This window comes from Rhopalosiphum maidis, chromosome 2, assembly GCF_003676215.2.
Source record: "Rhopalosiphum maidis isolate BTI-1 chromosome 2, ASM367621v3, whole genome shotgun sequence".
NCBI classification, from domain to species: Eukaryota; Metazoa; Arthropoda; class Insecta; order Hemiptera; family Aphididae; genus Rhopalosiphum; species Rhopalosiphum maidis.
In genome coordinates this window covers 26,364,220-26,379,019 of record NC_040878.1, presented here as the reverse complement: position 1 = coordinate 26,379,019, position 14,800 = coordinate 26,364,220, and the positions used below count along the sequence as shown (strand labels likewise).

At 25.9% G+C, this 14,800-nt stretch overlaps 1 protein-coding gene across 2 annotated transcripts in view; it reads right to left on the bottom strand.

The window, feature by feature from the left end:
• The window catches only part of LOC113551068 (potassium voltage-gated channel subfamily KQT member 1), a 248,930-nt gene that overhangs the window by 144,902 nt on the left and 89,228 nt on the right, over positions 1-14,800 (bottom strand). For both annotated transcript variants that reach the window (XM_026953097.1, XM_026953098.1), the window contains exon 4: positions 4,077-4,245. In XM_026953097.1, the coding sequence (XP_026808898.1) occupies positions 4,077-4,245 (169 nt within the window). The remainder of the gene's footprint in view (positions 1-4,076; positions 4,246-14,800) is intronic.

The following is a 14,800-nucleotide window of genomic DNA, read 5'->3' as shown; positions in this document are numbered from 1 at the left end:
AATATGTCTGAAATAATTTTATTTAAAATGCCTTAAAAACATATGTGACATTGATCTAATTTAATAAAAAAAACCAATTAATCGTAACAATGAATAAATAAATCAGTTTTTGTTTAAAAATATCAATCCACTGACTTTATAAAAATGTTATTATTTTAATTTAAAAACTATCATACGTTGAATAATTTTTTTTATAAAATGAGAAATTTACTGTGCAGTAACGGAACTCTGTAAATTTAATTAGAAACCTAATCATACAAAAATAATTATCATTTTATATTATCGAATATATTAAATAAACAAAATTATAAATATTATAGTTCAACTATGCTTAATAAAATATAATACATGTATACTATAAGTATGTACATTGCTCACAAATAATAATTCATTTTAAATGATCAACACTAGTAATGTTTTAAACAAACTGACATTTGATATGGGTTCTCAAAATTTCAATTTAAATGTTTGACGACGAATGTTCTGCAGATACATATAATAGGTTACAAGTTAACTGTAAATTGTAATATTAATATCAATACCAAACATCTTAAGTACCGTTTTAGCTAATAGTTTTAAATCAAATTTTTAACAAATTATTGTAAATATAGCCTTTTCAAATTTAACAAATTTAGATTTTGGTTTCAAAAACGTGTTTCTGTATTGAATGTTATTTTTAGTAAGCATATTATTTTTTTAATAGTAATGGCCTTCATCAATATAAAAATCAAAAATATTATTTGACGAATATTTATCATTATTAATCTGTATTTACTTATGTTTCGAATATTTAGACCGGAAAAAACTATTATTTAAAACATTAAAACACTATTTTATACATCAATCATCATAATATAGTCTTTGTATCATTTTACAACAAACGCCAATAAACATTATTTAATTATCAGCATGTTTTGCATTCAGGTAAGTAACATGTTTCAAATCATATTGAGATAAATGATTTTATGAAATACTTACATGACAATAAAAAAAACTTAAAACTTATTTAGTTATTTTCCATTTTATAAAAAATAAATACATCTTTATTTTAATGTTACTCTATAGTTGTTTATAGTCAAATTAAGTTCTATTTACAAGTTTGGATTACGAGTTATTTATGTTATTCAATATCGTATGTGGTCAAAATTGATATTACATATTATTCTGGAATATTATCACTTATTACTATGGTACGTCGTATTAATTTCAATTTATTAAAATTACCAAACATAGGTTAAAATGGTTTAAGATGCCTAACCTATGGTTTAATATGCCTTATTGCAGTTATTTAAACAATATACACGATATTTTCAAGTGTTTGATCGATGATTGAATTGTCTAAGACATAAGGTCAGTCTCATGAATATAATTTAAATAATATCCAAGTATAGTGAAATGTATTAATATTATAAAGGATCCTTTTGTTATAATTATATATTCATTACAACATTTTCGTATATGTGCAATATAAACAACCTATATAATAAGAACATCAAACCTATAAAGATATTTTTATTTAAATAGGAATTTTTAAAATTAAAACTTAAGTATTTCCATCCAAAACACTGCTTGTAATAGTTAACACATCGTTTAAAATAATTATTTACTAGTTTATTATTTCGATAAAACAAATTAATGATGATTAATTGTAAATATTTTTAGTACGCAATTTTTGACTTTATACTATAATAAATATTGGCCAAGTGGTACACGAATTTACAATAATACAATATTATTAATAAATGATTTTCTATATAAGGTGACCATTTGTGTCCTAAGTAAAAATATTAATTGGGTAGAAAGTTAACTGGGCCTTAAATCTTATAATATTCAAAAGTTCTTCAAAACAAATTGCCCAAATAAATATTTGTCAATATTTATAAATTTTATTTTATTTTTAGAATCTTTAATTTATACTATTTCGTCTCAGAATTAAAATCATTTTATCTTATTAAAAGTATACCTATTAAAAAAATTAAAAGCAATGTTGATTTATTGCAATATAACAATATTATGTTTAATTATTATTTTTCTCATTTTATAATATTTTCCTATATTATTTTTTTTTATTGCACAATAGGTATTATTTATGACAAAAAGTCTAACATATTTAAACTATCATTAGTATTATCGGTGAACGTAAAGGAATAATGATTTATTTACTACAAGATGTATTTAAAAAAATACCTCTCTAAAAATTAATCTTAATCACTCCTTGTGATCTTAAGACATATTTATCAATAAATGTTCGATGATTACTACTTAGCCACTTAACCATGAGAGTCAGAGGCGGATTATTCCGATGGGCCCCTGTCCGTACTAAATTATGGGGTCCCCAGTCTCAACACGGTATTTTATGTATTAAATGTTATTAATAATATAATAATAATAATAATATCGAACTATATACAATTTGGAAACAGTTTATTAAGTTTATTTTATTGGTAGGTATTTGGTCTATAATTAAAAATGAAATAAATACTTTTGCGTTTACGTTAATAATACATGACATTGTATATAGACATATTATAGTACGTTTTCTAGGTAGTTTACCAATTGCGCTCAAAATATTTTACAATACCTAAGGAAAATGTATTAATTAGTTATAAATTATAACTTATAATTATTATATTATTATATAATATAAATGAAAACACTAACCGATTTGTTTATGAGTATTAATACATACCTTGTACCTTATGCCCTTTATATAATAATAAGTAAAATAAATAAATAAATGTTTTTTTTTCGCATTGTACAAGTTATTTTTTAATCGTTAATTATTCAAAATTAAATACCAGTTATATTACATTATAATTTGCTTAACATAATCCCCGATACTGTTATAAAATACCCAGTCACTTAAATCAGTAATCAATTGATCAAATCAATAAATACATTTTAACTTGCGATCATTTTAGTATATACCAGCGGTTCCCAAACTGTGAGGCGCGCTTCCCAAGGGAGGCGCGAGCTTTTGGCAGGGGAGGCGCAAGCCGCGTGATAAATATTTACTGTTAACTTATATTGTCATAAAAATAAAAATATTTGTATATTTAAATACTATAAATTTGTAATTTAATTTTTTATGGGAGGCGCAATTGATTTTTTTTAATTTTTAGGGTGGCGTGAACTAAAAAAGTTTGGGAACCGCTGGTATATACTATACTGCAAGCGCAATTAGTATACTGACCAACTGACCCTAAACGAAAATTTTGTTTTAGGCGCAATTGGTCCATGCCCGTTTTCTATGTATATTATGGATAATGAATATATTACTATTACCTATTATAATGTATCGTATGTATGAATGGTGCTCAGAAAAGAGAAAATAACAAGAATGATCTTTTAATGACAAGCGCTTCTAAGTGCAATAAAATAACTAGATTTTTTCCTCTTAAGTATGTAAAAAGACATTCAATGTCACAAGATCATTTAGAAAGTTTAATGTTAATGAGTATTGGAAAAGAAATGTTAACTAAAATTAACTCTAATGATATTATTGATAAGGCGGCTGCATAGTGATGTATTAAAAAAAAAAATAAAGTATTAATAATTATGATTGAATAGTTTTATATTAAAATAAAACAATATAAGAGTAAGAATTATATAGACTTGTTTTGTAAATGTATTGCCAGCGAAACGATCAAAAAATATTTTGGTTCTTTCGTTCTGGGTCCTTGAATTCAATTCCCCGGTAATATAAAACAGTCCTATCAGTGCCTGATGGAGAGTTAAGTATAATTTTACGTTTTTTTTTTATTATGTTTTGGTGACAAAAAGTTGAACTATTTTATAAACATACTGAATTAAAATTGTTTCAGCTATTTAATATTAATATTAAAAATACATTTCAAACATGTCCCTTCAGTAAAATTTATGAATATATACTAACTACATGTGTATAGTGTGTAGCGCACTGCTTAACCATCAATGTACGTGGTCCTACAACACGTCGTTTTTGCGCAGTTTCTATTTCTGTGATGTCCTTCATGTGTGTAATATAATTTATTTTACCTACGACGCACTACGTCTAATACGCGTATAAATTATATAAATATAAATGTTTTACTCACACGGTGAAGTGGTACACGAAGCATTTCCACCCGGATGGCCTTTCTAAAAAATTGTACACCTTTCCCTGAAACGTCGCTCCGGCCCGGCGGTGTTCCTTGCATAAGTAGCGGTTTTCCCACGACGATCCCGCCCTCTCGGCAGCGACCAGCGTTCTTGGGTCCGTAACACCTAATCAAAACATATAGAAACTTTAAATATTTAAAACTGACGTTTCGCACTGTAGGTAGTTTGCGTCGATTTTACACCTTTAAAATAAAGACATATTGCTATACTTAAAACTAACACAATATTATTGTATTATGTATATAGTATATTTCTATAGCGTCTAAAGCAGCATTATATTATAGTCTACTAGTCATTAAATTATATTTACAGCACATCTAAGTAGTAATAGTATAATTCTAGGTAGTTACACGTGCCTAAATTATGGTCGCCTGCGTATACTGAACCAGACAGAAAGCTTTTGCTGATATAATATAACATAGTTATATAATTATTATACTCATGTTATGCGCGCAACAATCTTATTAACAGTATATCTATATTTGAATATTCGTACACACATCACACACACATTCACTCTATTTTAACATACATACCTAATATATATATATTATAACAAAACAAATTTTCTATCTGAGTATTATATAATTTGTTCAGAAAATATATCTTTAAACAGCAGCTATTAATAATTATAATTTATTTTGTGTAAAAAAGCTAAATACAATGTATGCAGAATTTTAATTCTCTAATTTTTAGTATTTAGTATATCTAGATGTGTGTATAAATTTTATTTTATTTTACAAACTAACTACAATAGTTTTTCATACTAACTTTAAAAATATTAAAACACTTGTGATATCTAAATTATTATAAATAGGAAAATAGCATTTGGTATAGGTACTGGTTTTAATTGTTAATAGCTGGTAGGTAGGTACGTATTCTAAGATATATTATGAGAAAATAAAATTATTATATTTTTATTTTTTTTTTTTTGTAAAAGTATTTAAATAAATCATATTTATTATATTTTTTTTCTCAATACATGTTAAAATTACATTTTTTACAATATGCACAGTAAACGTCAGTATAAATAAATATCAGCGCGATGATGTATTTATAGCAATCCAGCAATGATAATAAACATAAAAGCATAATATAAAATGTACAAAGAATTATTCAACATAATAATTCTATATAATATAGTAATTCCATACAACTATGTATATGCTTAGGTAGCTACTACACATAACAGTATATATTACAATTAAGTTTATAGCGTGATAGCAGCATATAAAATTGACAACATTACACTTACGAAATGATCTATTTAACTTAAGACGTTCATTAACTATTTCATAAGTTATTAAATTTTTGAAAACACTTATATATTATTAGCAATTTAAAATAATATAAAAAGTATATTTCCAAAAATATTATAGTTTTTGAAATAATCAATTCCTTTCGTTAAATGGATCATACATACATTATGATGTATATATATATGAATGCATAATGTATACTTATATGTATACTGTATACACCATGATTCATGACGTTTTGTTGACTATTTTATAAAAGCATTATTAAGGATGAACAAAACTTTTACTGGATAAAATGTGGTATTAAAGTTATACCTTATACGCACAATATACTCGTATTATAATAATATTTGTAATTTACTTTACCACAATCGAAAAATGCGCATACAAACTGTGTTATAGAAATACAATAACAACATTCAATTGTTGAAATTTTTAGTGGATTCTAAAGGGAATACCGTATGTGTATATACTGTACAGCAACCCAGTGGACATACTCAGACATCTCATACCAATGAGAACAATTTAGCGTGGTTTACAATTTACTCGGACCACCGACGAGACCGATAGATTTATGTTTGTTTTATTTGTATATAATAATACCTAACTTTAATAACAATATCTTTTTACATTATGTGTAATATGTAAGCGCATAAAATGCAACTCATTCGAAATATTACTTCTATTGGAATACCACTAAAATATTTTTTTATTCTATACCCATAACATAGATATGGTGTAAGTACCAAAAAAAAAAACTTTATAACAATTAAATAAAGAATAAACTTTATGGAATAATTGTAATAATAGTTAATATTTTTATAAATGTACTTAAAAAAAATAACTACATTCTCATAATATTTGAAAATCTGATTAATAAAAAGAAATAAAATAATATAAAGATAATATCTATTGTTTATGATCGTATATTATATACAAAAACTATGGTGTCTCACTGTGTTTGTCCCCACACATATCTCTTCCAACATATAAAATATAGGTACTCTCCATAACCCACTTCCTACCAAAATATTAAAACTTATACAACTATTTAAATACTAAATAGAAATTAGCTATTCAACTATTAAAATATTTACATAAATTAATTATGGCGTATAAAAGTGAGCTATCTCGAAATAAAAGTGATGACAATATATTTTTTAAATATATATTATAATGAGCTTAGACAAACCAAAAAAGCATTACGAATTTTCATAATTGTTGCTCTCTCTCACAGTAACACTATTTAAAAATCATACTTCAAAAAATCAATTAAATGAACTTGATGACCACTAGACCAAATACTTGTAAGACATCCAATAATTTGCGAATTACTAAACGTACTCATAGTACACTGGTAGTTGGTATGCTGAATAATGTGGAAATTTACTACATAAAACAACGAATCATATATAATTTCCAGATAATATGCATAGATTTGCAGAAAACAATGTATTGTGAAAGCTTATGGTAATATAGCCTGTGCTTATGTAAATCAAAATATTCAAAATCGCATGTTCTGGTAGATTACTGTTATCATGGCTGAGTAGATAAAAGGAAATTAATTTATTTGTTATCCATATTCAATTAACTAGAATTATAACGTTCTACTGATTATTTAAAATGTGTCCTTTTTTCATGCATATTACATACATGGACGAGCGTAATACGCAAGCTATAGCATTCTATTCTCGACGTAATTACATTTTTTAAATTATCTTCATGACGGTATTATATTTTAACGTGCGTGTTTTTTAGTCGTAAAACAAATTAACCAACCTGCAATGGATATTAAATATAATATTATAATTTAGTATTAAAACCGAACGTTTTCTGATTAAATAATATTGGTCTATATTTAAGTAGAGGTCGTGTTTATTATGTATTGGCATCGCGGCAATGCAAAAAACTATTTACTGACATTGATTTATCTATCACTAGTAATTAATACTTAGAAAACCTACAATAAGACTAACCTGGTACATTAATGTACATGCACATACAACAGATAGTTTAAATAATTCTAATACGCGCACTTTTGAAACTAATTTGCATGAATTTACTGATAACGATTTGTATAACTTAAATGATATTATTTTGTACTTATCGAATAATATCAAATATAATTTTATAAAATAGGATTACGTTTGTTTATAAACTTACATTTCTGTCTTCGGATCTTCGGAAGAAATGTGAGTTAAAATGTAAATAAAAATAAATCATTATTTTAAATTTTTAACGATCGTAATCGACGTGAAACTCGATAATTAAAACCATTTCTATATTATGTACTAATTATATAATAGTAATAGTAACACATCACATAACAGGCTCGTAAACAATGATATTCGAATTTCGGAATATCGTGCAAAAATCAATAATCTGCATGCACTGTACATAGTACGTATACTGCGTAAAGAGGTACAATTATACGATTTTGCGTGTCGAGTAAATCCTCGTTCTTCTGGCTAAGACGACGACGACAACAAACAATATGCGTTATCGTTCGCGTGTGACAGGAAATTGAAAGGTCCACGAAAATAAATACGGTGTGTTTCGTAGTTTCGTTTGGAGCTGGTTGATTCGTAGAATATCATATACCCTCACATCAGTCATAATTAGAGCTCGAATTTATTTATATTTATGAAACCAAAATATGTATTTACGTTAGCAAAATATGTATATAAATATGTGCTAAAAAAAATCAAAATATGTATTTTACTAATATGATTTATTTATTAATATTTAATTATATAATATATCCATATGAGTTTCTAATGAAACAAATTATATTTTAAATAGAAAAATTATTTAAAATAAAGGTGTTACGAATTATAAAATATAAATAAAAAAAGCTAAACAATTTTTAATTATTTTGATTACAATTTATGATAACAGCTATTTTTTAATTTTTTAATTCAAAAGATCTTCGATTTGATCGTAAAATTGCCTTATACCAACTAAATGATTTTTCGGCTTCCACTGATGTTATTGGATAGTACCTATTGCATTTTGACTATGTCTGAAGGAGTAAGTTATATCTACCGTAAATTAAGTTCAATAATTGGTATTATTTTGTACTTTTGGAAATATGGGAGATTGTTTGTATTGAAAAATATATGCGTATATAACTAATAGTTATTAAAAGATCATAAATGAACAAATTGTAAAAATATGTAGGAAAAAATGGGATTATTGAGAAATATGTAAAAACATGTACTTATGGCAAAATATGTAAAATAAAATATAGTTAATTTCATTGGAAATCCCTTGAAACGAATCTATCACTCACCCAAATTAATTTATCAAGTCACAGTGAAAATATGTACTTACATATAAATCCGAGCCCTAGTCATAATATATCAGCCTTTTAACGTGGTAGGCAGCATTGAAGTTTATAATGCCCTGTTCGGGGGCTGCACTGCCATACCGGTATTATAGTCGTGTTTTTACGGGAAAATATTGAAAAACAGCTGTTTATGTACTCGGGACTTTGTTTCGGTATTTTGACGATAAATACGTAAGTATTAAGTGACGATCAACGCAATAATAACTTCACACACAGAGTTTAATTATAACTAGTTTTATTACATATTATAATACGATGTAGACGTGTGAAAAATCATTCGACGTAACATGAATTATGATTATTATGGTAGATCACGTGAGTAAAACCATCAATATTATTTTCCGATAGCTTATGCAATTATTGAAAATATAGGTATTGTCACTTGAAAGTTGATTTTAAAATAAATTTATATTTATGAAGATGCTATTATAGTAATGTTGAACAATTCGAAAATATTTTGTAGTGCCATAATAAGTATAACGTGTTCTTGGAAAAAAATAGAGGAAATACTGTTATCTGTTTCTATACAACAATAATTCATTCTAAGCTTCGCTCGGAACCTTAAGTTTATGTATTACGTAACACGTAATGCATTTTAAGACGTAGCTATTGTTTATCACCACGAACTGCGCCATCTGACGAAAATGTTAAACAATATGAACTCTTGAGGTTTTCCGGTAGATTGCACCTTAATTCACAAATAAAAGTTTTTGCCATAGTATTATTTTCAGGAACCAAATAATTGACTCATCGTTCGTCTTTAATACTAAAAGATACTATACAATAATAATATTCAAGTTTGAATCATTTTAAATTGCATGGTTTAACGATATACTTTATCTATTGGTATTTAAAAATAAATTAAAAGTTTATAAATATATATATAATAATAATTCTATAGGTTTGAAAATATAAATGAAAAACCATTTTAAAGTCCAATGATTTTTTTTTATAAAAATACGCAGAGATTAATAAATTATTACAATTATTTAAAAAACATAAATATATTTTAGTTGGATTTTTATTTGAAATATTAATTGATTAGAGAATAGTTGCATATAGTTAGGTTCAATAATTCAAATTTAAACGAGATTTAATTAAATCATGTATATATGTATTGCTAAATACTAAATTACATTATTTATCTATTTAAATAATATATTTAAACTATAACTTACATAAAAAAAATTACTTCTGTTATTTATAATCAATTTTAATTATGACTTTTCAATATGATTTCAACACATTTTATTTATTAAAATATTGCTGTCTAACATACATTTAATATTAAAAACAAATTGTGTCTTAACATTAATCTTTAAAATTAAAGATTCCATAAGATATAACTAAAATTACTTCAAACCAATTGTGTACAGTTATGTGAACGTATTTTACGTTTTAAACATAGTATAAACATAAGTATTTGTATGAAGCAATGTTTATATTTTTAAACTAATAAATTTATTATCTATACTTGGGTTAATCTTTATATCACATAAAATGTGTTTTTGTAATAATGTAACATATTTAACTGAAAAAATATAAATGTAGGTATTCGTATTGACAAAAAGACATAGGTGTAATACTAAATAATACTAAAACAATATTTGTACCATTTATATTTAAAAAATGTTGAAGGATTTAATAAATGTATTGCTTTTTTAAAATTAAATTTATTCTATACATATTAATATATTATAATTTACAATGGCTATAACCAAAATTTAGAACTCTGTTTTTATAAATAATTTCTCGAATACACATTGACTTTTGATCCATCTTTGGTCAATTATCCTGAAAGCATCATCTAGTTGAATAATTTAGTGAATTTACATTTTTGTGTATTTTTCAATACATACCAATATGTGACCACTCAAAATAAGTAGTTTTTCGTTTGTATATTAATATTGCGGTGATACCTATACGATTATAATATATGTCATTATGTGCGTTATAAAATTGAAATTTTATACGTTAGAAATTGAACGTATCTACGTATCTAATATACAATGTAAGCAAGTCAAAATTTAAATAGACGATGGAAATGTTTATAATTATAATGATAGTTAGGTACGACACTAAATGTAAGGCAGTAACACGCACCTATGTGTAATTATTAAAACGGATAGGTACTGCACATTATTATGTTTTCGCGAGGATACTATTAACCTAACCGAGCCGTACAACCAAGCGAATTCGTGCAACAAAAGACAATGCGCGTAATTCGACCGCATTATGAAATCAACAATACTCTACTTACTATTAAAAAAAAAAGTCCGCGCAACGAAAATTGGCCGGTGACCGGCACTACTCTAGCAGCTATTTCCACTCAGTGGTCCTCATACTTCCAAAACTAATTGCCGTGTTTATTGTGTAAACATCGCAGTGGCGCGGCGTTGTGTAGTTTGAGGACTCACGGCTAACCACCGGTTTATGGCGGGCGGGTCGCAGGGGTCACCGACCAATTTTCGTTTCGCGGACTATGATACGGTTTAACGTGTCCCATAAAATCATCCGATAAAACGGCCCTGCTCGAATCATACAACTTCGTCGGAGTATTTATATATGCTCGAAATGCGATCACGGGTCCGGTTCGATCACGTGGTCGACATGTCTAGACGTCGGATTTCTCGTTTAATTGGTCAAAATCGTACAAGTGTATTATGCCTTGAAAATTTGTAATAATATAATAAGAACGGTATCATCTTTACTGCTGTTTTTTTATCGACCGTGAAACCTCACGAATTTCGCCGAGTTGCGACGACCACTAGCGGGTTATTAATTAATCACTAGGAGGTATATAATAGACTCAGGTATTAGAGTTTAAACGTCGGTTTCAATAACGGACAAATATTATGTTATCGTATGTTATACAGTAATAAGCGTATTTGTACGTACCTATAACTAGTGCTTCCGAATTGCATGCTAAAAATAAGTGTCCGAATTGCATTTCGTGACATGAAAATTATGGGCTAAATAATATAATAACATATTAATAAATAATCGATTCATAAATTGTAAAGTAGTATAATATTATGAATTATATCTATGTTACACTTTTATTTATTTGATACGACTTTTAATATAAAATTTGTAGAAATACAATATATAATTTATAATACCTCTAAGTTGATACTGTCCTCATTTTGTGAAAGTGAGAAGACAAATGTAAAATATTATAATTTTAACTCACTATTCATAATATACAACTGTTTAAAATATTAATAAATTTAGTAATTATTACAGGGTATATATATCGTATTTTTTTTTGTTTATTAGGTACTCATATACTTAAAACATTTTATATAATATAATAGACAATAGTTAAAATAGTTAGTAAGTATAAAATAAAGGTTAGATTAGACTTAAAAACTATAAAAAGTGATAATAAATATTTTTTATTCTCAGAAAACTTAAATCTATAAAATTGCCTTTTAAATTTTTTAAAGAAATATGTACAATAAATAAATGAAATTTAATGTACCTATATTATATCCCTATTTTCATTATTAGTGATAACTGATGACTGATGACCAATATGATGCAGATTCTTCTAAGATATGGACGATACGGTAATCGGGCGATATGGTTATATGTTAAATATATTTTTTCCTATTAATTCGGATGCAATCAACAAACTTATAGCCACAATAAAGTATAATGAATGTGGTAATCTTAACCTGAAATCCACAGATATAATAATTGTGTGACTACATTTTAATATTTCCTAAAAAATCTCTTACTTCCAAACTGCTATGATTCAAAAGGGCAATGGGTTCAGTCAGCAGACGTTTATAATCCGCTTACAGCCAATTTTCCTTTTGATTCGTTTTGCTAATTCAATTACGCCCAATTATCCGGTCGGGGATGGGGTGGAAGGCAGCAGGTGAATTATCATGAGTTTGTCATTATGATATTGCAGACAACCACCACTCCGTCAAAAATAAACGAAACAATATAAGTATCCATTTTGTCGATCGTTCGGACACAATTAAAAATAAGTACGAGGCAAAACCCGCTGTCAATGTATGGTTGATCAAAAAAGAATAGAAAGATATTGATAATATAATCGTTCGTATCTTTGGTAAAGTCTCAAATAATGCTTTGCACAAATTCTCAATTTTCCGTCAAAAATGTTCGGTACGTTAGACAAGAGACTTACATTATTACATACATTATTGTAAGTACCATAATGAAATTATAAATAATAATTTAATAATATAAAAAAATAAATGGATCACAACCCCTCATCCCTACATTAGTCTTCTATATATGCTCGTAATATGAGTTTTATATTTAAGAGAAAAACGAAAAATTCATAAATGATTATATTTATACCTAGTGTATAATTATACAGGTTAATCGATTACTTTAATTGTCTTACGTTAAAACATGAAAATACCTACTTGTATACCTACTAATAAGTATTTTTTTAGATATAATATTTTTATTTTCGTTTTATTATAAATTATTTGTTTATTAATCTTTGCGTAACAATTTCGACATAATAATTTTTTTTTATGTATATAAAAAATGTATTGAACGCCAACACAACAATATTTCAACGTAGAAATATATATCTATGCATTTAATTAATAATGTTGTATTAGTGCAAGACAGAAAACGAAGGTATCATTAAAAAAAAAACTACAATAATTTAAGAATAAATTATCTACTAAAAAAATTTAAATAATTTGATGCATATGAATAAAAAATCAATACATACTTAAAACTTTATTATGAACGTGAAAAAAAAATAGAAATCCAGAATTTCGTTAATTTAAATTTTAGATTTTCCCCCATTCAAACAGATATTATGGAAAAACAATAGAAATATAACACAATTATAGAATGTAAAAACAAATTATTATAAAAATAAAACACCAATTCGTTCTTACCAAAAGTTGTATAAATAACGTGGCAAATAAGTAAATAATCAATTATTATTTATTATATTGTTTATAGTTATTTACTACTAATCCCTTTGAACGCCAAATACGAATATAAGTTTATATCATAAACTAAAATATTAATGCAATAACATAAACAAATTAATGAGTGTTTTAATTCATATACAGTGGTTTCAAAGTTTATTATATTTCATTCAAGTAGGTAGTGGCTTTAACTTAAACCACAACAAGTTATTATAGATGTGATTAATATAAATTGAGTAAAAAAAAAAAAAATAATGTATTGGCCCAGTGCACTAGTGCACCATGATACACTTGGCCAGGCCTGATTATTAAATGTACTACATAATTAAGTGAATGTGTGTTAATTTATAGTAGGTTATTATACTATCGTAACGTGTTTGATGCATAATTAATTATTTATCGTTAAATCTAAAACAAAAATATTGTGAGTAATTTATTACATTGCATCATTACGTATTATTTATTCGGAATAAAGACAACATGAATAGACACGTTAAAATGGTGTTCATATTATAGTAATAATAAATGGGTTCATGTTTTAAAATATATTATATCAGAGTAAAGAACCTATTTAGGTTACTAATATAAACAGAATATTATTCGAAACACTGCTTAAACCTAGCAACCTAACCTGACCAGCTTATTATGGTGAATACAATTATTTTTCGTTTAATTTCGTTAATGTTTTGAAATCATATTTAATTACAGCGAATGTAAAGAATGACAGAATAGTTGAATTGTACCATAAACCTATATTGTTTATCGATAATCGTCTTAAAACTATATTATTGGCGAAAATTATAAAAAAAAAGTATGATAATTTTTATTTTAGTAGCCTAGTAACGGATTCAATTGGTGGGCTTAGTCAATTAACGAGGACACATTTTTTTTTTATTATTATTACCTATTACTTTAATGAGTACTTGTATATCCATAGTTATGTATTCAAATTGTTAATAAATCAATTATTCATATCAATAAATAAGAGAGAAATTAAAAGATCTAATATAATTATAATAAATATAATGAGAAATATAAGACGTTTTTAAAAATTGCTTATTATTAACGAATTTTACATTTCACCCACAATAAAAAATTGTCCAAATCGGTGGTCAAAG